The 24,895-nt window shown below is 38.8% G+C and overlaps 2 protein-coding genes across 2 annotated transcripts; both read left to right on the forward strand.

The window, feature by feature from the left end:
• Positions 1-1,367: 1,367 nt before the first annotated feature.
• LOC134631221 (YY1-associated factor 2-like) lies at positions 1,368-5,996 on the forward strand. The gene is made up of 4 exons (XM_063479328.1): positions 1,368-1,498; positions 1,809-1,934; positions 4,678-4,830; positions 4,990-5,996. The coding sequence occupies exons 1-4, from the start codon at positions 1,473-1,475 to the stop codon at positions 5,228-5,230; spliced, it is 546 nt and encodes a 181-aa protein (XP_063335398.1). The 5' UTR covers positions 1,368-1,472; the 3' UTR covers positions 5,231-5,996.
• A 479-nt stretch (positions 5,997-6,475) lies between these two features.
• Positions 6,476-15,652, forward strand: LOC134631220 (glucoside xylosyltransferase 1-like). Its single transcript, XM_063479327.1, has 8 exons — positions 6,476-6,854; positions 7,318-7,410; positions 8,029-8,215; positions 9,223-9,354; positions 9,442-9,693; positions 10,150-10,273; positions 10,452-10,624; positions 14,541-15,652. Exons 1-8 carry the CDS (start codon positions 6,637-6,639, stop codon positions 14,703-14,705), a joined length of 1,344 nt encoding a protein of 447 aa, XP_063335397.1. The 5' UTR covers positions 6,476-6,636; the 3' UTR covers positions 14,706-15,652.
• The last annotated feature ends 9,243 nt before the right edge of the window (positions 15,653-24,895 follow it).

Raw genomic sequence — 24,895 nt, forward strand, 5'->3', positions numbered from 1 at the left:
GTGATCACACACACAAACTACACCCTTTTTGGCTCCTACCTCAAAGCACACTGTGCGCTGTCAATCTTACGTGCTGCACAATAATGTTTAATATTTAGTATTTACTGTTATATTCCCATATTTCATTGTGATGTTGTTTATTCTATTACTCTCGTTTTCTTCTGCTTGTTTTCTTTATTCTTTCTCAACAGGTGATCCAGGTGATCGATATATGTATTTTTTGTCTACTTATTCTGTTGGTTTTTGTTTTTTGCCCTTTTTCCCCGTCCCTCTTCTCAGCTGTTTTTCTTTCCCTCTTTCTTTCTCCCCTTTCTTTCCCCCAGTCAAGTCTGTCCCGTATTCAGCAAGTGAAAATAAAATAAACAATAAAAGGTGAATCAAATAGACCATTACGGCAAGGCTGGGATGGTCCATTTGGTAAAGTAAATCCGTTGGGCATCTTTCTTCGCCTTTAGACAATAATTCTGATGGCAAAAGAGCCAAACGGGACAGGCAAAAAAAAAAAAAAAAACCCCAAAAAAACAGATAAGTCATAAACTCCTTGATATGCTGATGTTATGTCAGTAATTGATGCAGACATCAAATGTCAAGCCTGTACACACTTTGTCATGGATATAAGAGGACTGATAAAAAAAAAAGGTGTACTAATAAATAAATCAAAAATGTTAAAAAAAAGGGGTTTGTGTGTGTGTGTGTGTGTGATTTTAAGAGATCATTTACTTCTAGAAAAAAATCAACCAATAATAAATAATGTGATGTATGTGTATTTGTACGTATGTGTTCATGTACATGTCTATACTTATAGATATCTATTACTTTCATAGTAATAGTAGTAGTAGAATAGTTGAAATGTATTACTTGCATATTTCCACAACCCTGTATCCATAACACATACTGTGTATGCGTGTACATAGAACCTCAGCTACCGTTGTATATATTGTATTGTATCGTATATTGTGTTATCTTATTTATTTTGTATTTCTTGACTTTACATTCTTGGTTTACTCGTTTTATTTTTCTGCTATCTGTACCTGAGCTGTGGTAAAGCACACATTTCCCCGCCGTGTGATCAATAAAGTCTTATCTTATCTCTCCTAAATAAACAAGAAGTATTTTGTGTTTTATATAGCAAAACAGATCGATAGGCTTTTTGGTTGATTTTTATCTCATAAAATATTAACATTAAAGTGAACTACGCCTAAATATTTTCAGTCCTACTCTAAAAGATTCTATTCTTTCTTAAAATCCTGTCTCGTACTACATTTATGCATTTCCATGCAGTTTACTGCAGTAATAAGACTTTTAATCACATTTATAGCGCTTGTGATTACATTTAAAGTGATTGGGTAAACCCGCAGCACGTGACCGCCCTTCGACAGGAGTTTCTCCGACAGCTGAGCAGCAGCTAAATGCGTCTTTTCACCTGTAACATCGATCCTTTTCAAGTCCTGTAAGACCGCGATTCTCAAAAAATGGGAGACAAGAAGAGTCCCACGAGGTAAAACTTTCACTAGTGTGTTTGAATTTAGACTTAAACGGACAATTCGTGGAGGCAAAGCACCGTGAATGGATGAAGCCGTTTTACTGAAGTGTTCATGGCGGCTGGCTGCTGGTTTAATACGGGGCAACTGCCTGTGTCAAGTGAAGACTCGCTTTGCTTCACTGACTGCCTTCTGAGCAGAAAGTACTTCCTCGAAGAGTTAATTTCCACCAGCGGTAACCTTAGTCGCACATGTAGTTTGTGAAATCACCATTCCCGCTGTAAAACTGCCACTGTCCCTCTGTTTTTGTTTTGTTTCTGTCTGAAGGCCAAAGCGGCAGTCCAAGCCCTCCTCCGACGATGGTTACTGGGACTGTAGCGTGTGCACATTCAGGAACAGCGCTGAGGCGTTCAAGTGCATGATGTGTGATGTCAGAAAAGGCACGTCAACTCGGTAAGAAAAACTGGACCTACCCCATAACTGCTTTAATTACCCACAGCTGTGCGAAACCTCATTCACGTAGTCGCTTTTCATTCTTTCTTTCCTTTCTTTCATTTTTTTTAAACATTTGTGATGTTGACGCGTGACAACTTTATTTAGGCGTTTTTATTGGTAGCTGGGCTTACGACCTTAGTATTTCCTTTCCTTTTATTTTGTTTTATTACATTCAATTGAATTATACTTTAATTTGTAATTGTAATATTGTGTCCACCTCATTCATAGTACAGAGGACACACCAAATTTTAATGATCTCTCATAATGGTACAGCTCTACAGCCTTACATAACCTTCCAAAATACTTAAATCAGAATAAAGCCAACCACTCTCCAACCAGACCAGCATTTAACACATTGTCAGACTATGTCATATACTATATGACATATAGTATAATATGTCAATGTCATAGGCCCGTATGTGGAAGCAGGATTTCAGTTTATCCAGGGGGGGTTGGGTTGCTTGTGATGCGAACCTAATCTACACCAGAGCATCTTAGGTTTCAGATTAGAGATCACCAGGTATGAAATCACCAACTATTGGCCAGTTCACTGTAAAAATTTTCCAATGGTGTCAAATGCCTTTGTGTTGTTCTCATTATAAGTAAGAGGTCTTAGAGGTAACTTGGTTTGTTATTATACAATCCTAACACATAGCACTTATTTGTACTTCCTGACCTTCAGGGGGTTTGCATGTAGGCCTCTTTTAAAATACGTATGTATATTTATTCTTTACTTACTCTCAAACTGGTAAACACCACTGAGGCTGCAGCAAAGAGAATTTAAAAAAATATAACTGTCTTGCAGATATATGTAATAAACGACTTGATTATTATTCGTGAGGGTTTCTGTGTCTTAATGATTGAGCTGTGTCTGTTAACTCACACAGCTGGCCAGCGCTCTTTATGAGCTTTAAATAGGCTAAATTTTATTAGCCCCTTTTGTTCCAGTCTTTTTGACCAAAGCATTTAAAATCTTACCTATTGTGTCTGATAGTCTACAGTTATTTTTATCTCACATCGCTGATATTATCAGGAGCTGTATTGCATGTGTAATATTTTTTTTCTAAAATTATAGTTTACTCTTCCTTTTGTACATCAACTGCTCAGTTGCCAGTGCAATAATCAGTGTGACTGCCAGATCACAATGCCACCCCTTTCATGTAAGCGCGCTTATACCTAAATCAGGAAACCTTGGACTAATTTAGCAAGTTGATAATCAGCTTCCTGTGACCACTTATCTTGATCACCATTGTTAGGGTAACTGAAATTAGGTAACGGATGGATACCATGGGTATGTTGAACTCGCTTCATAGTACTTTCCAGTTTCTACACTGGCCATGTGTCTGCAGGTGTAAACATAAAGCATAGGGTTTGTTCCTTGTAGGAAAGACTACAGAGGAAGAAAATTAATTGCAAAGGTGAGACTGTAAATGTATTTGCTTGGACCAAGAGTCAGGTCGATCCATTACTGAAGGTTACATAGAAGTCTAAAGACATCATGGCAAATTTAGATTGAGAATTGTCACAAATCAAATTCCACAGTGTATTAGAATTATAACAGGTGCATTTTTCACTGCCAAATGAAGCCATGGCAATTTGAAGAAGTACTCAGAGAACGGCAAAAAGTTTCTGAGCTTGGCTAAATTTTCTGACTAATAAAGCAGAGATTTAATTCCGTTGTGGGCGTGAACAGACAAGTTGTCATTCCTATTATACTTCTTAGAAGTCCACCTTATAGGGTGCAAGCATATTTGGTGCATTGTAGTGGAAAGCCCTGCCGACAAGTCTGCCCTATGACTAAAGGTTGGTTGGCAAATGCAGCCTCGTGCTCCCCATCAGAGGATTGAAATTCCCGTAATTCAGAGGCAGGTGGATCCCAGCATACTCATGGTCAATAAAAGGTTGCATGTCATTGGATCCAGTGAGGTTGAGAGTGCGGCTGTCTGTGTCATTGTAGTAAAACTAAAACATGGCTGTACCATGAGAGCAAAACTCTTTCACATTTTCCCAGCTGATGTAGACTGAAAGGTTCTTGGTGGGGAAGGAGGTTCTACAGTTGTTACTCTGTAAAAATACATTCCAGAGTTTATCTGAAATATATATGAATCTGTGAATTCAATCACTGTCATTTATGTAATATTCTATCTTTATGTTCCAATGCTCCAGTTAAGCTTCAGCAGCTTAAGATTAAACCTCTGAATGATTCTATTTGCTTGGATAACATCAACTTGTGGAGCCCATTTTAACACACTGATGACAAGAGTTTAACACAAATTTGTTTTAATTGCCTAATACACACAGTCAAGCAGTGTAAACCTCTCACTCACCCGACTTACTGGTTGAGTGATCTAAATATTCAGTTTAATTTTATTTATGTTGTACCAAATCACAACAACAGTCACCTCAAAGCATAATAATATTATAAGGTAAAGACCCTACAATAATACAGAGAAAATCCCAACAGTTGGGTAATCCTCCAGGAGCAAGCACTTGGCAACGGTAGGAAGGAAAAACTCAGTTTTGATTGGAAGAAATCTCAGACAGAACAAGGCTCAGAGAGGGGCAGACATCTCCGTCGACAGGTTGGGGGTCAGGGGAGGAAGACAGGACATTAGTGACACTGTGGAAGAGAGGCAGAGATTAATAATTGATATAACTCCAAGTTTTTTTTTGTTTTGTTTTTTTGTTTTTGTTTTTTTAGAAAACCGCGGCCTGTTTCTCAGCTGGTTGCACAGCAAGTAAATCAGCAGTTTTCCCCACCAACACATCCCAAAAAGGAGAAGAAAGAAAAATCAGAGAAAGACAAAAGTGATAAAGAACCTACACTGAAAAAGAAGGGCTATAAAAAGATGAGGTAAAGAATTTGTTTTCCAAAGAAATCAATGAATGGGTCACTCTATTTAGTAATCCTTTATTTATTTTCTTTTTTGCTTTTCCTTTTCTTTTGCTACTGAAATGTTTTTTACCCTTTAAGCTGTACTTAGACCCCATTTGTTTTGGGTTCCTTCAACAGGCCCAGGTTAAAAAACATAGACAGGAGCAGCGCTCAGCATCTGGAGGTCACAGTTGGAGACTTGACTGTAATAATCACAGACTTTAAGGAGAAAGCCAAACCCACGTCCACTTCAGTAACCACTGCCTCAGCAGACCAACACAATCTGAGCGGCTCAAGCTCTGATAATACTGAACGAGGTGTCTCCAGATGCTCTTCGCCCCGTGGGGAAAGCTCGTCAGTTAACGGAGAGACTCACTAACATCCACAGCCCTGGTCAGCACAATCCATTCTCCTGCACTCTCAACAACCTCAGTCAGAGATTAAACTTCAAAATGCACATTATTTTAATAATACTATAAATGCCACTATGATAGCATTCACTTATTTTTTTTCCAGTGCCTTCCAATAGTAAAACAATTCAGGAGTCAATATGTAAGATGTCTGCTTGGTTCAAAGACCTGTTGCAGCAAAATCTATCATGATGAACTGAGAAAAAGGAACTGTAGCATTAAATCCTGGACGTCAAGAGGAACTGCGCCACGTGCTGTGGCAACTTGCGTTTAACACCTCAGTGTCACACAAGCATCGCTTTCAGTTTGCCGTTACAGCACAGATTAAATGATGTATTGTGGAAGAAATGTGTCTTCATCTCACAATTGTAGCTCATCCTCTGAAAACTGTTGTGTTTTGCACTTAATGTCAACCTTTGTTGATGAGAATGTTTCTGGGTTTTTTTTGTTGTTGTTTTTTTTTTGTTGTTGAAAAAAGCATTATAATTTTACCATTATCATAAATCATAACACTGTTGGTTTTTCTGGCCTTATCCGGCTCTCATTTTTTTAATCCCGTTAATGCAATAAATGTTTACTGTGTAACTTTTTAGTACAAATATTGATGAGCTATTCTCGGTATGCTTCTCCTTCACTTGGTAGAGTTGAGCATGATCTAATCTATAGAATGGTTTATATTGTAAAATGATGTTGAATAAAGTAAGTTGTAGATATTTGGCTATTTTTGTTTTTAATGATCAAAAAGAACTGTTAAATAAATTTCTGCAGTTACTGAACACAAATTTGAGGTCCTTTCATATTTCCACCTGTTTATTAACACACACACACACTTCTCCCTGCTCTTCAGAGAAGTATTGCACATTTGACACGGATATGAAATATGGCGCATTAATACATTAAAATACTGCTTATACACCAGTAAATACAGGAGATTTAAATATGTACCACCACTTCATAAAGGAGACTATTTTTTCTAAGATTTAAAGTTTAAAACTTCATTATTCGTGTATTCAGTTGGCGCTTTGAGGGTTCCCTGAATTTAGTCCAAGAAGGCATGATACTGATTGTAGAATCGTTATGGGTTTTGGTTGGTTTTTTTTCTACAATGTGTGCTGTAATTGTGAATGACTCCACCTCTGCCCTGCATATGCCACTTACTACTGTAAACTGTGGCACAGTGTAGGTAGATGGCTGATAAGACAAAACACGTGTAACAGAAGTGGGTGGGGCTGAAACTGTAAACACCAACTGTGCCTGTCTGCTTACTTTCTGACTTATTAATGAGATAAAGTAGCTAGCTGGTGATATGTCGTGTGATAGCTAGCTAAGCTTAACATGAAAATGTTTCTTTAACCTATAAAATCTGAAGCGCAAGATGCGATGCTATCTTCACACATTTCTCCTGTGCATGATCTTCGTCTTCTTTTCCTTTTTGTATGTGTTCAATCAGCTAGCCTCCACCTTAGAGGACAGAGACGGGTGGAGAGTAAAAGAACACGGAATACCCGGCAGGAAAAGTCATGACACCGGGCACCTTCTCAGGAAAAGGCCAGGCCTGGAAGGCCTCCGAGACCGCGAAGAAGGGCTTGACAGGTAGCTTAGCTAGCTGTGTCAACCAATTTTACACTAAAACTACAAAAATGAGTAGAAGTTAGCTTTACCTGTTTGCTACAGCTTCATTTGCACCTTTAGCATATCGCTGCAGTTTAACGTTAGTTTACTTGCTTCAGCTAGCGTGTACGAGCCGATACATGTATCGTAAAACCTAGTTTACATTAGCCAGCTACCAAACAAATAGTAATTTGGCGTGTTTTGGATAAGTTAAAAATGTTCAGTGTTTTAGTTGTGCTGTTTTTCACCAAATAATATGAAAACAACCATTAGCTACCACCTGTTAGCTTGCTAGATAACCGATCAGCTTAAGGTTAGCTTTACGCTGGATTTAAAGGACCGCCACATGTTAAACAAATCCTAATGAGAATCGCAAAACACTACTGATATCCGAGAGAGAAATTTGATTCTGAGGATCCAAAAGATGATGTTTCTATTCTGTCAGGTGTAAGTCACAGTCAGTTTCTTACTGGAAACCATATTGGAGACTGCCTGCTGATGTTTGTGGAGTGAACTGCTTATTGGAATCATCTTTTAGGTATGCCTGATTTTGTGAAACTATGAATGATACATGTTGCAATAATCAACTGCCTCCAGCTTTACACTTTTCACCTACTTCATAGGTCCACAGTTCAGAGTACATGCTTGATAACTGCTGCATCCACAGTGTTCTGTGTGACTGTTTTTGAGTTTTTGCATTCCTGCGTACTAGCACAGCATTAAAGCATTAAATCTTTCATTTTATTTATAATAAAAGTTTTTTTGTGGTATAATTTAATCAATGCTGGAAACAACCAGTTCAAATTTGAGGTCTGAATAAAACTAACGTTTTGCTTATTGTATTTTTGTAAATGGGTTTTCCATACAGTAAACATTTCTGTGCATACATGGAAATGATTGAATATGACAGGCTACATTCATTATGTCCAAACGTGAAAGCAGTAATTCACAAGAAGCACTTGAAGGCAGCAAAAAGTATGAATGATTGTTCTCTTCTGAGTCCCTCTGTTAAATCTAATGACAGTTCCAACCCTACAGGGCTGAGTACCAGTCAGCTGAGACTCACTTTTTGTTTTGCACTTGCCAGTGTATCCATTCTGATGTAAAAATAAACACCTTAATTTTTTTCTTCTTCCACCTCTCTCTTGGCTCTTAGTGAGCGGTTAAACTCTGCAGTGAAGGCAGGAAGCAGGGATGAGAGGAGTCACCTGGCTGTTGTGGCCTGTGGCCCCAGGCTAGAGGAAACAATCACCATGTTGAAGTCTGCTGTTCTCTTCAGCAAAAAACCTCTGCACTTTTACATCTTTGCTGAGGATGAACTTCACAAGAGTTTCAGAAACACTGTAAGCATATGTGGTTTCATTTGCTATGTTTCTTAACCATAGCCTCAACTGTTCCTTTGCAGTTTTTTTTATTCATACCGTGCAACTTCACAACAATGGTCATCTCAGGCCCCTTTACAGTACAGAGAAATCTTTTAATTTTGTTTGAGAAAACACTTGGAAACCAGCAAGTAAAAAGCAAACAAACAAACAAACAAACAAACAAAAAGGATTAGTGTTACTAAATGTATCTTGAAAGGTATCCTAGCAGCCTTGGCCTGTAGAAACATACCTGAGGATTGATTCAGAGTCACCTTAGCGAGCTATAACAATACAAGGCTCAACAGATCTATGGCTTTTTGGCAGCTTAGCTACAATGCTATAAAGAAACCTGAGGTTGGTCTTGTTTTCCGGTGGAAATACCAGGTTTCCATGGCAGGTAACTTTTGTCACTTTCTGTTCCTGTTTTCAAGATACCTGCTTTAAAACAGCAGTCCCCAACCTTTTTTGCGCCACAGACTCGTTTATGTCCGACAATATTTTCACGGACCGGCCTTTAAGGTGTCGTGGATAAATACAACAAAATAAAACCAGTACCGGTACCAAAAAAACTTTATTCATAACATATGGGAAAAGACCCAGGGAAACCAAGGTAACGATAAAACGATAAAAAAAATCTCCACCCTGAAAACCATAAATTTCACACCCGAGCCTCAACTCTCGCAGCCCGGTACCAAACGACTCACAGACTCATACCAGTCCGTGGCCCGGGGGTTGGGGACCGCTGCTTAAAAATACACATTTGCAAACTGTATCATGGAGCTAGTCTTCTCCAATTCATTTTTTTTAGAGGAGAAACAGCATTAAGTGTCCAGTTATGACTAAGTAAGGAAGAAAGTAAAGTCTTTACCCAGTTTTTGGTGCTTTTTGTTCTAAAGACAAAGATGCATAATGAATGAAAGAGCTCAAAAAGAGATGCAATTAAACATGTAGTGCTTTTCTGTTTTTTGTTTGGGGGTTTTTTTCAGCTGGAATCGTGGCCTCGGAGAGTTCGGGCAAGGTTTAATTCCACCATCTACCCTATCACTTTTCCCAAGGAGAATGCAAGAGAATGGAAGAAACTCTTCAAACCCTGTGCCTCTCAGAGGCTTTTTCTGCCAGTAGGTATCTTTTTACATTCGGATAGCTTAATACAGTAATGCTTTTTCAGAATATACTAATCTTTTTTTTCTATATGTCTTTTGCAGCTGATTCTGAAGGAGGTAGACTCCTTGCTTTATGTAGATACAGACATTATTTTTCTGCAGCCAGTAGAAGACATGTGGGCTCTGCTTTCTCAGTTCAATTCAAGCCAATTAGCTGCCATGGCTCCAGAACATGAGGAACCACGTATCGGCTGGTACAATCGTTTTGCCCGCCACCCTTACTACGGCAAGACAGGCATCAACTCAGGGGTCATGCTCATGAACATGACACGCCTCAGGGAAACAATTTTCAAGGTAAAGATAAATCTGTTGCTTATTAACCAGCCTAATGGTTATACCGCATTGTGTCATGATATATGTGAAAGTGTATCAGCTATTAAAAGGGGTTTGTTCATGATATACATTTATGGCCTTTAATATACAATATCTAAATAAGTACTCTGTTTTTAAAACAAGGACTGCATTAGGCATGTTTTTCTCAATTCCATGTTAGTTTTGCATTTTGACTGAAACCTCTAGAGATGTCTAATGTTCTTAAATCCTTAGAAGTAGCTGTTCTGCACCACCAAAATTGACCAGCTGAGGTCACTCTTGTAATTCAATGCTAAAGCTTCCTAGAGAGCTCACTGACAGTCCCTTCCCTTTGCGTGGATGGGAAGTGTTCCCCAAATGATTGATTGGCTAAAATGGCATGTTTATGGTTTCTAGAATCAAAATGACACACATCCCTTCTGCGTTTTGTCGTTCCAGAATGACATGACAACAGTTGCACTAAAGTGGGAGGAAATGTTGATGCCCCTTCTCCAGAAGTATAAGCTCAACATCACCTGGGGTGACCAGGACCTTCTTAATATCATATTCCACCATAACCCAGGTTAGTGCAACCACATACATGGCGTTATTGTGTGTCATGATAGTTAAGTCAGACCAGCAGACAAAGATTAATTAAAGAAGCTTCTTCTTTTGGATGTTTACTGTCAAGTACAAATTTCAGGGATTTTAATGGTTTTCTTTTGAATCATTGTCAACCCACTCATCTTACTGTGTTACAGAAAGCCTGTATATGTTTCCCTGCCAGTGGAACTACCGTCCAGACCACTGTATCTATGGCAGCAACTGTCAACAGGCTGAACAAGAAGGTGTCTTTATTCTCCATGGTAACAGAGGAGTTTATCATGACGACAAACAGCCAGCATTTCGAGCTGTCTATGAAGCAATTCAGAAGGTACGGGCATCTTCACAGAAGTCTACCTTACCTTACAAGAGGAACAAATATTCAAGTGTCCTTCCTTCTTACACAAAACTCTGTTCAGTGAAGTATATGAGACACAGCATGCAAGAAAGTCAGCCAAAGACGCAGATTGAGAATCCAAGCTGTACACTAAAGTAGCTAAGAAATGTTGCTACAAAGAACAGCTGCACTTATTGTCAATGTTTCAGTGGTTCACAGTTTGCAAATATCCCTCAAAACTATGTCAAGAAATGTAATTTATTGAACGGTTTCTGAAGCACAGACTCCAAATAAACAGCAAATATTTTGCCCCAAGTCTTCATCAAGGAAACCTCTCAGCTGTGAGGGTAAACCCCCTGCTCGGGACAGCCGCACACGCCTGGGGGTGGGACCTGGCAGTCAGCCAGTGAAATTTGCCCGTTCAGTGATGCTGCCGACTCGTCCATCTTTGGCTTGGGGCGTTAACGTTGTGTGGATTGTGATCGATCAGTGGTTTCTTGTAAACCTAATGGGGTTTTTATCAGAAGTTTAATCATTTAGAAACACATTACAAGTGTCTGTTTATTTCTTGGAATCTTTAAACCGCAATCATTCAAAGAACAGACACAGTTTGAATTCATAGAAAATAAACAGATTATGAAATCATTTTTTTTGCATGTTAATTTTGAAGTTTTCAAATGTAAGAAATATTTTTAAAAAAATCAAATATGAAAATTAGCCACATATCTGAAGGTATTGAAACATTTATTCTTCCAAAAGTTTACAACACATTCTTGAAATAACTGACTGGAAAAAGTTAGAAGATATTTAATATTTCATGGGACATGTTTATTCTTGTGAGAAATTGCTCTTTAGAGGGCAGTTGTGTAGGAAGACCAGATTATTTTGGAGAAACATTTGCCAGTTATTACATTATCAATAAGCACTCCAGGTCAGTGCTTTTCTCTTATAGATGCTTCCATCCACGAGTGCTTAATCAATAGCCTGTTAAACATTTTCGTCATCCTGTCTTTGGTCTTCCAAACCAGGCATGTCGGCTCCATCCAGTTTTAGTCAGTGAAACGGTTGCTTGGTATCCTATTAACTGCAAGGTTAAAAATACAAGCCAAAGTTATTGCTTCTCAACATTTAAGGCATTTATTCAAACATTTTCACATGGAGTTTAGACAAAGAGGTCATTTCACTTAGATTTTATACCACTGTGAACACAAATGCCTGACAAATCTATGCAAAGCTGAATTTATTTAACTACTATTGAATGTGGCTGCTTTCCAGAAAAAGGCTTTTTGTCACTTTGTCCACAAATTGGGTGAAAGGACTGAAACCAATTGTCTGTCAATATTTTTCACTTTGTTAAGACTGACTGTATATCTTTAAATACAGGTCACAAACACGTATTTTAACTATCTAGATCATTTCTTCAGTGCTGTCTTTAGGGGTTTTTTATGTAATGGAAGACTCATGTCACAGAGTGTGATTTTCTTTTTTTGTTCGGCACTGATGACACAAACAGTATACACCAATCAGGCTTTAACACTGTGAGCACTGACAGGTGAAGTGAATGACACTAACCGTTTCTTTCAAGCCAGCAGAGGCAGTGTGATGCTCTGTGCAATGTTCTGCTGGGAAACCTTGGGTCCTGCCATCCAAGTGACTGTCACTTTGACATGTACTTAAGCAATACTGCAGACATTGTAAGCTCGTCATGGAAATGGCATTTCCTGGTGGCTGTGTCTTCTTTCAGCAGGATAATGCGCCCTGCCACAATGCAAAAGTGGTTCAGGAATAGTTTGAGGTGTGTAATGACTTTAGGGGTTGACTTGGCCTCCAGAACTCAATCTATTCGAGCATCTGTGGGATGTACTGGACAAACAAGTCTGATCCATACAGGACCCACCTTTTAAAGGATGTGTTGCTAACATCTTGGTGTTAGATACCACAGCACACCTTCAGGGGTCAAGTGGAGTCCGTGTCTCGATAGGTCTGGCCTCTTTCTGGCAGCAAAATATTAGGCAGGTGGTCATAATTTTATGCCTAATCAGTGTATGTTCGTAGGATTAGTCTGTTATTGTTTTTTTTGGTATTTTTTGGGTGTTTTGATGGAATGTAAATAACATAAGTGTGATTTTTACCCGTTTGAAACAACTGGCTAGGTCTGATTTTGAATTAACACCTGTAAAGAGTGTCAACATAGCATTTTTAAGTCTGGACACAGGACGCCACCTGGAAATAAAGACTGAACAAAAAAGCATCTGGAAACTTGAAATGTGTTTAAGCTTATAGACCTTGAAAGGCTAAAATGCAGCACTTGTATCATAAGTGAGCAAGCAGATCAGCCTGAGAGCTCTTTCACCGTTTTGCTGGCAGCTCCCCTACGATCTGCTCATTTTGATTTCAGCTTACCGGTCAACATGCAGGCAGCAACTGGGGGGAGCAAGGGAAGCTTCATTAGCTGTTCTCCATCCATTACCGCCACAGGGCCGAGCCAGGCCGCTATCAGTGCGGGCAATGTTCTCAGCCATTAAGAAAACGAGCAGGCTTCATTATGGGGGCACTCGGTCCTCGTGCTTCCATCAGTCTCTCAGACAGCACAGAAACACATACAGCACATACCACATGGTTTTAGGAGGCAGAGGAGTGCTGCGGATTCTCATTAGTAAGCAAAAAGTTGAGAAGATGTTTCTAAGATAAAGGGCCGTGTTTCACAGTCGCTGTATTGGAAGAGAGATCTGAAGATCTTTTAAAAATGATTCTCCTTTTGTTTTTATCTTTAGCTGTTCTGCTCAAGTTTTCTTTTATTTTTTATCAGAGCGTTCAGTTGCTTCAGCTCCACAGTCTCCTCCCACTTTGTTCCCACTCCAATCTTTTGAGGCTATCATCCCAAAGCTCGGCGCAGGCAATTCTCGAACAAACTCTAATTTCGATCCAACCGAGACCTCCTTAGTCAGCCTAGTTCCCAAGGCAGGCTCTCTCTCAGCCAGCAGAGGAGCTTGCAATAAAGGGCACTACCATTACCCAGCCAAGCCCACAGAAGAGTTGTAAAATTTTTAGTGCTGATGCTAGTTTGAGACATCATGATGGCTGTGTGGACAACGCACCCGCCACATCCACATAAAAATCAATAGGAGGCTGTTAATGGTATTTTATTGCCTTCTGCACTATATGAAAGATAATAAAGAAAGTGCGCTTTGAGTAATGTAATACTTTGCCAAACTCGAGTCAAATAAGACGTTGTAAAATAGTGATTTCCCTTATTTACTCGAGCAGTAAAAGATTGGTGCACCTCAATATAAAAGTGAAAGGCACACATCCTTATTTGCATACCGTACGTGACAAAAGCCTTGGCTGCCAATATTCATTCACAGAGGAGGCTGAAAGTTTCTTTTTTTATTTATTTTTTTCTCCCCCCCTTTGCTGTTTACTTGGCGATACAAAAGCGTACAATAATGAAGCATATCTGGAATGCAGCAGCTGTAGTTTTCCCCGACGCTGTCACGTCTTATTAAGCCCATTTGCGAATAGTTGGGGTAATAGATATTCATCACTCGAACACACTCTGAATTGACAGATACGAATCAAAAACAGAATGTTATTTTGTCTGGAAGTGACGGTGATAAATGTGGCACTTAATTCATGTGAGATGAATGTAGTCGTCATTGTGCTTTTTCTTTTCTTTGAGCTGTCACAGGAAACAACAGGTGTTTAAAAAAAACACTTGTGCTGCTTTTATTTATTTATTTTAAAGGCATTTTTTGAGTAATGTCAGGAGAACAAGAGAGCTGCGTTTTAAGTTGGTGCAGCAGCCAAAAACGACGTGGGCATGGAAAGAATGCAATTAAAATGCAGTTTTTATTGTTTGATGTCTGAAATGAGGAGTAGGAAAGCTGAACATGTTTACTTTTGATCCTAGTACCAATTCGGCGACAACTTGGAGACCTCACTGCTTCGACCGCTGGAGACGTCGCTGCAGACAACCACCCACACCTACTGCGGCAGAGCCAGTCACTTGCTTACAAAGAGGTTAAAACAGAGCATCATGTCTGTTCAACAGGACGCCACACAGAGAAGAAGGTGATGATGGGGGTCAGCAGGCGTAATATCAAAGAAACGGTGCCTAACATCTCTTAGGTGAGAGTAGCTCTTCCTTTGGTGACAGTGAGCTGGATCAAAAACAGACTCGGGTTAACAACGAGTCATCATTTGTTTACAAACCGCCTATCAAGACACTGGGAATGCAGAAGGGTAGCCTGTTTTGAGATTGTATTTATTTTATTTTGTCATTTTATTCTACAGCCAGTGTTGGTGCATATCCATCAAATGAACACAATGGGTGTTAAATGTGGTATAACTGTAGTGGACAGTGCACTGATGCCACTTTGCCCTGCAGAGATTTTTGGACTTCATGGCCAAAAAGAAAAAATGTTTTCTGTATGTCAGACAATCAGTTTGTATTTTTGTTTTATTTTAACACAGAAGCTACAATCACTTTTCATTTCTGTAGTGATTTTTATTAACAAAAAAGACTTATCAAGAGTATTCTATTAGATTTTTATATTCATTTCTACTCCAGTTTATTTCACAGAAAAGGGATGCTTTCATTTTCAGGTACTATTTTCAGCTACTGTAGATGAGAATGTTCTTTTGAGGAAAGCACTCATTGAGAATATTTTAAACATTTTTCATCAGTATTTATTTTTGTTGGATATGTGCATCTGGAAGAAATTTTGATGTCTGTCTTAAGTTTTTAACAGGGGTCTGTCATTTCATGTACTTTGATATGGGAGTTTTCAGTACGTCGTGTACTGTATATTGTCATAGCATATCTTTCTTTTCATTAATTTTACAAGTAACGACACATTGTCCTATTACGGTACAATATATGGGATTGTTGTTTTTAATTAAACCAGCTGGCATGAATGTGTATGTTTAAAAAAAAAAAACCCGCACAGCTGATTTAAGAAATCAATGATTGTAACAGATGTTTGAACATTTTACTGCAAAACTGGAGTAAATATTTTAAATGCATCTCAGTTGTATGCTAAATAAATGTTTTATAAATAACACCCTAATGGTGCCCCCATTTTATTTAGGCATATATAACCAAAACACTACGGTGCTCATACACACATTACTCATAGAAACCTAACGATCCAGTGGCCCCTGCTGAGCAAACACTTGGTGACCATGGTGAGGGGAAAAAACACTCCCTTTTATCAGGAAGAAGCCCGTCGCAGGACCAGGCTCGGGGAGAGTGGCCATCTGCTGTTACTGTTTGGGGTAAGAGGAAGGAGAAAAGAAGAACCTAGAGAGAGGACAAAATCTTTGTAGTATCTGTGCTTGCGGTGGAATTTAATTGAAAATGCCATAACATTTTCAGTGTGACAAAGATTAATGGTGTGCGATTTTTAATTTGAAAGAGCCTATTGTTGATTTAAAAGTGCACAGTATACACTGTGTAAAGTATTGCAGTGAAGCCTTTTCGTTTTTGTAATATGACAAGCTAATGCAGGTGTAAGTACATGACTGTGCAAAAGACTTGAGGCTCAAGTAAGGACATTGGCTGCTTTTTCACTCATTTTCAGTTCAGACCTCATATCTGATCTTTTTCAGATGCAATGCAATTTAATGCAATGTATTTTGTATTCCACTAAACATTGACCAATAAATCATTCAAGCACTGAAAAAAGCCACATAAACCAAGGAACAGACAAAATAGCAAGTTAGCAGACCGTTGCCAAACCACAGAATCTGTTCAGACTATTTTAGCTGAATCACTGAAAAAAGCTAAGGATAACACAGTTTGACAACCATTAATTTCAGCCTGTGGTGCTTGTTGGGGATTTTGTCAAAATTAATGAAATAATGAATGCAGAAACATAACATGCATTTCCGTTTGCAAAGCAACTGGTTGATTTTTCAGCGCGACAATCATCCCAAATGCACTGCCAGCCAGGAAAGCGATACCTGGACAGAAACTAGGTGAGGACACTATCAGTCATGGATTGGCCTCTCCAGAGCCTCAACATCATTGAAATTGTGGGATCATCAGAACTGAATAAAAGACAGCCAACATCCCAAGAAGAGCTTTGAAAAAGCCTGAAGAATTATTCCTGAAGAATATGTAAGAAATTACAAGAAAGCTTGCCTAAGACAGTTCTGTGTGTGTAGAATAAAGGTGCTCATACCAAATATTGATTTTAGAACCATACAAATGCTGTTTTGCCAAATATACTGTATTTCCATCTAATAGATCAACATATCTATGCATCCATTTCCCATTTTCCTAGAAATGTATATAAAGAAATGAAGGGTGGCTCAAGACTTTTGCACAGTACTATATGTTCGTAGCAACTGGACATCCCAAAGCTTTTCACTTTCATGCATTTTATTTTATATTCATTATTCAAAGTCTGTTGCATCAGCCATCATAACCACTTTGTATAAACTGTACTTGTTGCCCACTCACTCCACACAAAAACTGAGCCGTGTCCTCGAAGGCAGCAGCAAACTGAAAATAATGAATCAATGTGTGAATGTGAAGACTTCAGAAAGTGTTGTTAGAGGCCAAAAAGGAGCTGATGTGTCTGGGTCAGTAGCCCCTGGCTCTTCATTTCACAGGCAGATTGACAGACGTGCACGGAATAGGCAATAGGTCTGTGTGATGAATTTAAAGTGGTCTCCATGCCAAGAAGCAGTGAGATATATCCATTTTCTTCTGAAGTGCGCGCTGAGCGGGCAAACGTTTTCTGTGTTTAAGGAAAGAATCATGCGATCACAAGTTTCATCAGTTAACTCTGAAGCTCAATGTCAGGATGTGAAGCTAGCTGGAACCATCAACAGATTTGCATATCCACTGTAAACTCACAAAGTTGAAAGGTTTCGTTTATTTCTTTGGGAAACTCATAATTGGTAGATCACTCATAACTTACTTACTTGTGGTCAATTAAAAGCCTAAAGCCTATAAATTGATTATTTATATTTTCAATATAATACAAACACAAATCACTCTCAACATTACTGAGTTTGCTTTTTCATGTGGATGAAAGTATATATTGCACTTGGGCCTGCAAAAGAAAAGAAAAAAGAAATTCTCCTAAACCCATTTTTTTCATGAAGTGATTATACATTCGCAGAATATTTAATATTAAATACCCCGAAGTGCACCTATTAGTGAGATGGATTACAACTTCAAAAGGCAAAGTGTGATCAGTTTTTAGTAGGAAAGGCTAATGCTGCTACAGCCTGGTTGCACTCCCCCTGAGTATAATGGTGATTGAGAATGGCCTCATTCTGTTTTGGTCTAACAGGAACTGCCAATGGATTATTCATGTTATTGCTTGGAACACTTGGCCCCCGTGATGTTCAATAGCGATTTAAAGCCCGGGCATAAATTAAAACAGTCAGCGGCAAACTGGATCAACACATAGCAAAAAGGTTTATAAAATAAGCATTATGCACTCTTGGGCATTGTAAAGTTATCAATTTCATCTTTACAAGAATAAAATGTGGAGCCTGGATTAGCAATAGTTAAGGTTTTTGCAAAGTGAGTTTCAAGAGGACAGTTTTTGTGCTAAGATAATTATACCTGCTGTTGATACAGTTTATACAGCATTCCCCAATCCCAGAACTACAATTCAGTGAAATAGTCACTTAAATGTAGCTGCAAATGATGCCACTTCTACACATGCTTGTGTTATAATACTTAAAGGGTGCTTAAAGCAATGTAGAAATAAAACTGAAGATTATCTGGTGGATAAGCTACATGTGGAGATGTAGCCTTACATCTGGGACTCTCCACTGGTTGAGTCCCAGGCATTGTCGCCTTTATTGTTTTAGTCATTGAATGCTTCTATGCATTAAGAGTAACAAAGTGGTATTAAATGAGTGTATGGGTAGGCACTATCTGGTTAAAATAAAAAGACATTAAATAGACATGTTTTAACATTTTCTTCTTCACATTGTAATATATTTTTGAATGTTTTAAACTGTTTATAAAACAAATCTATATACATATGTATATATATTTTTAAAAAAAATCTAATTGTTAAAGTTCAGACTCTCCAGTCGGTACTGTTGGAAGGCCCGTTTGCCTGTGTCTGAACTGCCGTCTTCAGGCCTCTCTACAGATATACTATGGGGGTCCGTGTTGGGGCTACTTAGCTACTCATGTATAAACAGAAAATTGACCTGCAGCTATTCCAGCACTGCCGAGGCTGCATGTTTTAGTTTGCAGTCATGCTGAAAGATGAACTGTTGCCTAGTGTGGAGCAGCGTCCTCAATGCCCTTTCCCCATTAGCCAGGTGATGATCTGGTATTCACAAAATACAGTGTTCAATTTTTTGTCTTAGATTTGAGAATTTTTACCATCACAACCAAGATTGATCAGGAGCTGCTTAAGTAGTTCTGGTAGGCTCTCCCATCTCTGCAGTAGACTTCTGAAGCTGTTAGAGAGGCAGTTTGGTCCTCGGTCACTTCACTGACTGAGCGCCTTTAAATGATTATTCTTTTCCAAACTTTGGGAAGAGTGCTGGCAGTTGGAAACTTATTCCATTTCAGAATTAGGTCACTTGCTAGGTTTTTTTGACCCGTATCATGATCTATGCATGGGTGCAGTTTTATACTAGCGGTCTACAGAGAGTTACTTGGCTTGGTTTTTGTCTTGGACTTGTTTAATGTATGACCTTATGGACTGAACTGTGTCCAATCAGTTCATTTTGGCACACCAAACCAGTGCAGCTCCTCACAAGGCTTAAGGATAATTAAGACACATTTCGGTGTACAGAGTGATGAGTCTTAAGGCTTTCAAAAATGACAAATTTCAGGGGGTTTTCCATATTAAATGTTTGAACAAATATGTAGAATGCACAAAAGTAAGAGGCTCTAAATACATCATGAATGCACTGTACAGTATAGATTTGTTATAAATATTAGCATCAAACTTCTTGCAACGACTGATGAGGCTCTCATTGCAATGAATGTTGCATATTAAGGGGATTTTTAAGGAATGTTTTTTCCTTATTGGCTGCGAGTTACAGGACAGCACTTCAGTGAATGTAAGGATCCAGTTAGTCAAGAGAGGAACTTGAGAGTCATTCATGTATTTTGTGAGTTTGTTAAAGTGAACAAAGTGACCTATCAGAGCAAGAATGAGAAGTTTATCACAGCTGAATGGATCGGGTAGAAAATCAGTTTCTTCCCCATGCATACATCTCCCTTGCTCCCTACCCTTCCTGCTGCAATAGGATATCATTTAACGAGTGAACATTTTGATCAATAATACATTTGCCTGCACTGCTGAGACAGGTATAATTGTGCCGGTATGTCAGGGTTTAAAACAATTAGTGTAATTTACCGTTGAGCATTAGCTATGCATGGATCCTTCAGTATCACGCTGAGAAGTAAATTTGCCACTGTAAGCAGAACAAGATGAGAAATACGCATATGCAAATACAACGAAATTGCTAGTTCAGTGCCTCCAGTCAGAAGTATGGATATCACCTTGTCATGAAATGAAGTTCTGTTTATGACAAGGTATGGCTTGGGTGCTGACTAAGTCTTCCAGTGCACTTCATTAGGCATAAAGTGACTTTTGCGAGTATTGATAAACGGAACTATGAAGTTCATTTAAGCTTTGCCTGAACATGGCTACAGATCTACAGTCAAAATCCCCAAAACAGAGCATGGGCAGTGCTTTAAGCAGAATGCTAACTGTGGCATTATAACATACATTTAGCACGGTGTCCATCATCACAGGTTAGCGTGTTAGTATGTTAAGTTCTGGCAAATAATGGAGATGTACTTGTACTTCATTCATTTTGTTAACTTAAGTCAGTCTTAACGAGTGTTATGTTCTTCAAATGTCTTGCATCACATAAGTCAGTATGTACTAAATGTCCACACACGTTTATGCTAATCTGTAGAGTGGTTGTTAAGCTAGCTATTTCATGGGCATGAAATAGCTATTTCATGGGCATGAAATAGCTAGCAAAAGATTATGCCTAGTTTAACTTCTCTAAGCTAATCTCGATCTTCTAAATTCCTTCAATCCATTCCTTACTGAACATAAGGTTATCTGCATGGATCATTGTTAAGACAAATAATCAATACCACCATCTACCCAGGCTCACATTTAGGAGCCATAAACAACACTTGAACAAAGACCCCAAAAGGGCTGTCACCGTCATATGCAAGATAGCAGCGCATGTTTTATAGATGCTCAACATTCAAATACACAAAAATAAGGACGTTATTGTTATTCAGTCTCACTCCTATATCGTTTTTTAATGGCCAGGTTGTAGTAAATGTCATTGAGATTGAGCAGTCAAAGTGCACAACTAATATCGTCCATATTACGACTCATAAAAGAGGATATCAATCACTCAGGCTGACCTTTTCCCTGATAAAATGTCTCATCAATGAGCTACATCCTGCTGCCTGAGGGCTAAAGGACTATCGGCTAAAATCAATGCCACGCCAAGAATGGTTAGCGAACAAAGTCCTCCGCGATTCAATACTCAGCACTTTCTCGATTGTTGACACTAGTGACAAGCAGCATTAATGAACTGAGTGTTTGATTAACTGAGCGACCATGCACGGGCATCTGGAAGGCCACTTTCGTGCACCGACACAGCAGCGTCATCTGTGGCCATATTGTACATTGTCTGTGACTTGACCGAATGCCAAGAATGTGCTTCTGCTGGCTGCTTGTATACAAATTAATGTGTAGCTGTGTCTGTGTGCACATCACTGACCTTCAGGGGACAGTCCAAAGTCTTACAGTTCTATATGCTGATGTTTTAACACCCTCTAAGCTCTTCGATCACCATAATGACTTCACTGTCAGTGTCTACCATTTTCCTTTTTGACCCAAATCCCTATAATTGCTTAATAATTACAGTGTACTGTGCAAACTTTGTTCTAGGAACTTGTTTGTTGAACAGTTGGCTTTTCCCTTCATCTTTTTAGTCCCCTGAGTCCTCAGTCCCCTCCAGTGTAGGTCATTTAATTGTCTTACACATCCACCCCTCCTCCCCTGGCATTTCCTAATGAATCTATCTTTTCTCGGCCCACCCAGAGAGGTTGCCTTCATTGACTATCGGAGCAACTCGACCTGTGTGTGGAACCTTTAATTGTTTTTCCCACAGTCTGACAGCAGGCGGCACATGATGGATTTGCCAGAACACTTATCTCTGACATGAAAAAAGACAGTCTATGTATTCCTCAAAAAACATTTGCTATCAAATGAGACCTTCTGCAAAAAATCCAGCTCAGTCAGCACAAATCATTTTTTTTGTTTTAATGTGTGCATTTCTTGGCTTGGTTTTACACCGGTGTCTCATTTGAAATTAAAAGTACATTCAAAGGAAATCCCTGCGGCTACCGTTCCTCAAACTCCACAATTTACCACAAATCTCTTTCCACCTCGTGAACAGATGGCTACGATGGAAGTGTTAAATGAGCTGGGCTCTCCAGGAAAAGACGTAGACATGCCCCTCATGTGAAACCTATTATAAAAATCTAATCTCGGAGTAATTTAGCATTATATTTTTTTGCACTCTAAGGCATTTGTAACAGCGAAGTAGATTGATCAGACACATTACAGCAACAATGCAATTTAAGGTTACCAAGCTGCAAAAGCCATATTGAGCTGTATAGTTTCAGCTAACGAGCAGAGCACAAGTACTCCAAGAAAGACATTTTTCAGGCACCGTTATTTATGTTCAAGGGCACTTTGACCACAAAAACACAGAGACGGTTCCTCATCAAAGCTCCTGTAAGTCATTATCATTATTTATGATGCTTGGAGGATTGAAAGGCCTAATTTATCAGCGATATGACTGATAGTAAGTGAAGGTGTATACGATTAAGACATGAAAATTTTACAAAAATATTACTCAAGAAAACCACATTCTGACTGAAGCCAGTGTGACTTCTTAAGGTCAAGTGCACCAAAGCGAATGGTAATTCCTTGCCTCCTCAACGATCGCCTGCATTGTGAGTACTTATATTCAGATCCCGTTATCAAAGGCAAATTTGTTGTCCTACACAGTGCCACAGAAAAGGAGCTGATATCTGCCAAATAAGTTTAGTGGAGAAAAGTTAAGTGCACTTAGTTCCCATAACCTCAGGATTAAAAAGGACTGAGAGCAACTGCCTTCATTTTATAAGCTGTCCATCATGAGCAGAGAATAACTAGATTTCAGTTAAAGGAGAAAATCTTTACTGTTACGGGACTGAGAGCGAGTTACTCGTACGTGTCTTAAGATTTGACTTAACTCTTTCATTATCTCTGTCCTGAATGCATGGATTTCCTTTTAGCAGTGCCTGGCAGCCATTCAATGTTCCATTGACTCTGTACTTTCTCTATCGAGGTATCCAAGGAAAATCAGTCAAATGCCCTGATGCGCAGTCAATTCTAAAGAGTTACACCGAGTGAAAAGTTTCCATTTTGATCCCTGGGTGATCATTCCTGCATTAACACTGCATATGTAAAGCACGTTATCAAATTGCATTAAAAGTCTTTAGTTGTACTCTTGTCTTATTCTAAAAATATTGAATGAAGAAAGGCACAATGTGTAAATAAAAGTGTGTAGGTAGAATGTCTTTATTTTGTAATAAAGATTAGAGTGATTTTGCAGATGGATTGCGTCATTATATAGCACATGAATGACAATTTAATAAGAAGATTAAGCTCTAATCCTGTTTGCGGATCACTGAGGTTTACTGTGTGACATTGGAGGATAATCCAGGAGCCTTCTCAAACAATTATCTTACCAACATACAAATACTGATAAAATAATCCTTTGCGCCATTAATGTGGCTGAAAACATGAAACAAGGTTTTTTTGTATAAGCTTGTACATAGGCTAACAATATCAGTCACCACAGCTATAGTTACCTAATCATGCTTCTCTAAGATTGAGAATGTGAGGACATTATTTGCTCCAGCATCTTAATGACCACTCAATTTTTAAAAAATAATAATTTTCTAACTCAATACAAAATAAGAGAAGAAAATCTTATTTTGTATTTATTATTCTATTTAAGGTGAATGGCAATTGGACATCAGATAGATATGCTTAGCAGTCTCTCCCAAAGAGAAGCAGGTGCAACAGTTGCATTTTGGATGGATGGATAATAAATTTAGCAAGCATCGCAGTTACTCTAAAAAAAGTGGCAAAATGGGGCACCTGTTAACAGCTGCTTTCTCATTACAGCTCTGTGGCAGTAAAACCAATTCCACTGGCAAGACCTTTCTTATGATCCCCTTATCAAATTAAGCTTCTGAGCAGACCTGCAGAAGCGCTTAAATTGCTTTCTGACCTTTGTCTATATCTCCCTGATTTAAGGTGAAAATCTCATGGGTTCACTGTTTTAAAAACTCTTACACTGGTTACAGGCTATCTATGTGCAAGAAGCTTTTTTTGGAGTGAAAACTTTTACCATCCTTTGAAAACGCTCTTAGGAGAATGGCTGTTTTTCATGTTATCATCACGCCAGCAATATAATGCTACACTACATAAGTTTGATAGTCTTCTAATGTTAGTAAGGCAGGTTGTTTTCACTCTGTGTAGCACGTCAGCATCAGTGACACTATTATGAAAATGCACATATACATTTAGCAGTGTTCAGTTTTATGAGCATGAATAGCCGCTGTTTGCATTGAAATGTGTAAAAACAACCAATCTAGCTTGCAAATATTGCTTGAAAGCAACAGTAGCTCCATGGATGGCCACATAATCATTTATAATGGATGTGATCAAGCTCGCTGGCAGAAAATGGCTCTCAATTACAAGCAAACACCTGACTGTGTCTTTATAAATTAAATGCACATTCATTGAGATTCAGATTAAAGATGTAAACATCCTCCAGGTGCCTGTCTGGAAGGGGACTGGCTTGTCAGCCCTTACAAAATGATGGCACTTCCACTGATTACGGGTAATATAGCAGCATTTTCTGCAGTGCTTTCTGCTGCAGTCTCCCCCGTTTTGTTTTATAATGAATGGTACTTTTGAGCAACAGAGCAGAAAGCAATAAAACATTTGGCTTCATACTACCACTCTGAGCAACCTTTCACACCAATGCACTTTCCTTTAATTTCATTAGAAAAATGTATAATTGAGCAGAGATGGGAATGAAACAACTCAGCAGCATGATCTATTTAACATACCCGCGATTCTGACCAAATTAAAATCAGCATTAACCCCCCCCCCCCCCCCCCCCCCCCCCCGCCTTTTACAGCAGAAACAAGTTTGAATCATCACA

This window comes from Pelmatolapia mariae, linkage group LG7 (assembly GCF_036321145.2).
Source record: "Pelmatolapia mariae isolate MD_Pm_ZW linkage group LG7, Pm_UMD_F_2, whole genome shotgun sequence".
NCBI classification, from domain to species: domain Eukaryota; kingdom Metazoa; phylum Chordata; class Actinopteri; order Cichliformes; family Cichlidae; genus Pelmatolapia; species Pelmatolapia mariae.

Bases quoted from the DNA above. Each gene is read 5' to 3' on its own strand.
- LOC134631220 (XM_063479327.1), top strand. From the start codon at position 6,637: ATGCGATGCTATCTTCACACATTTCTCCTGTGCATGATCTTCGTCTTC. The intron at 6,855-7,317 runs GTAGCTTAGCTA...CTATTCTGTCAG, and splicing joins CGCGAAGAAGGGCTTGACAG to GTGTAAGTCACAGTCAGTTT. The intron at 8,216-9,222 runs GTAAGCATATGT...GGTTTTTTTCAG, and splicing joins ACAAGAGTTTCAGAAACACT to CTGGAATCGTGGCCTCGGAG.
- LOC134631221 (XM_063479328.1), top strand. From the start codon at position 1,473: ATGGGAGACAAGAAGAGTCCCACGAG. The intron at 1,935-4,677 runs GTAAGAAAAACT...TTGTTTTTTTAG, and splicing joins AGAAAAGGCACGTCAACTCG to AAAACCGCGGCCTGTTTCTC. The intron at 4,831-4,989 runs GTAAAGAATTTG...TTCCTTCAACAG, and splicing joins AAGGGCTATAAAAAGATGAG to GCCCAGGTTAAAAAACATAG.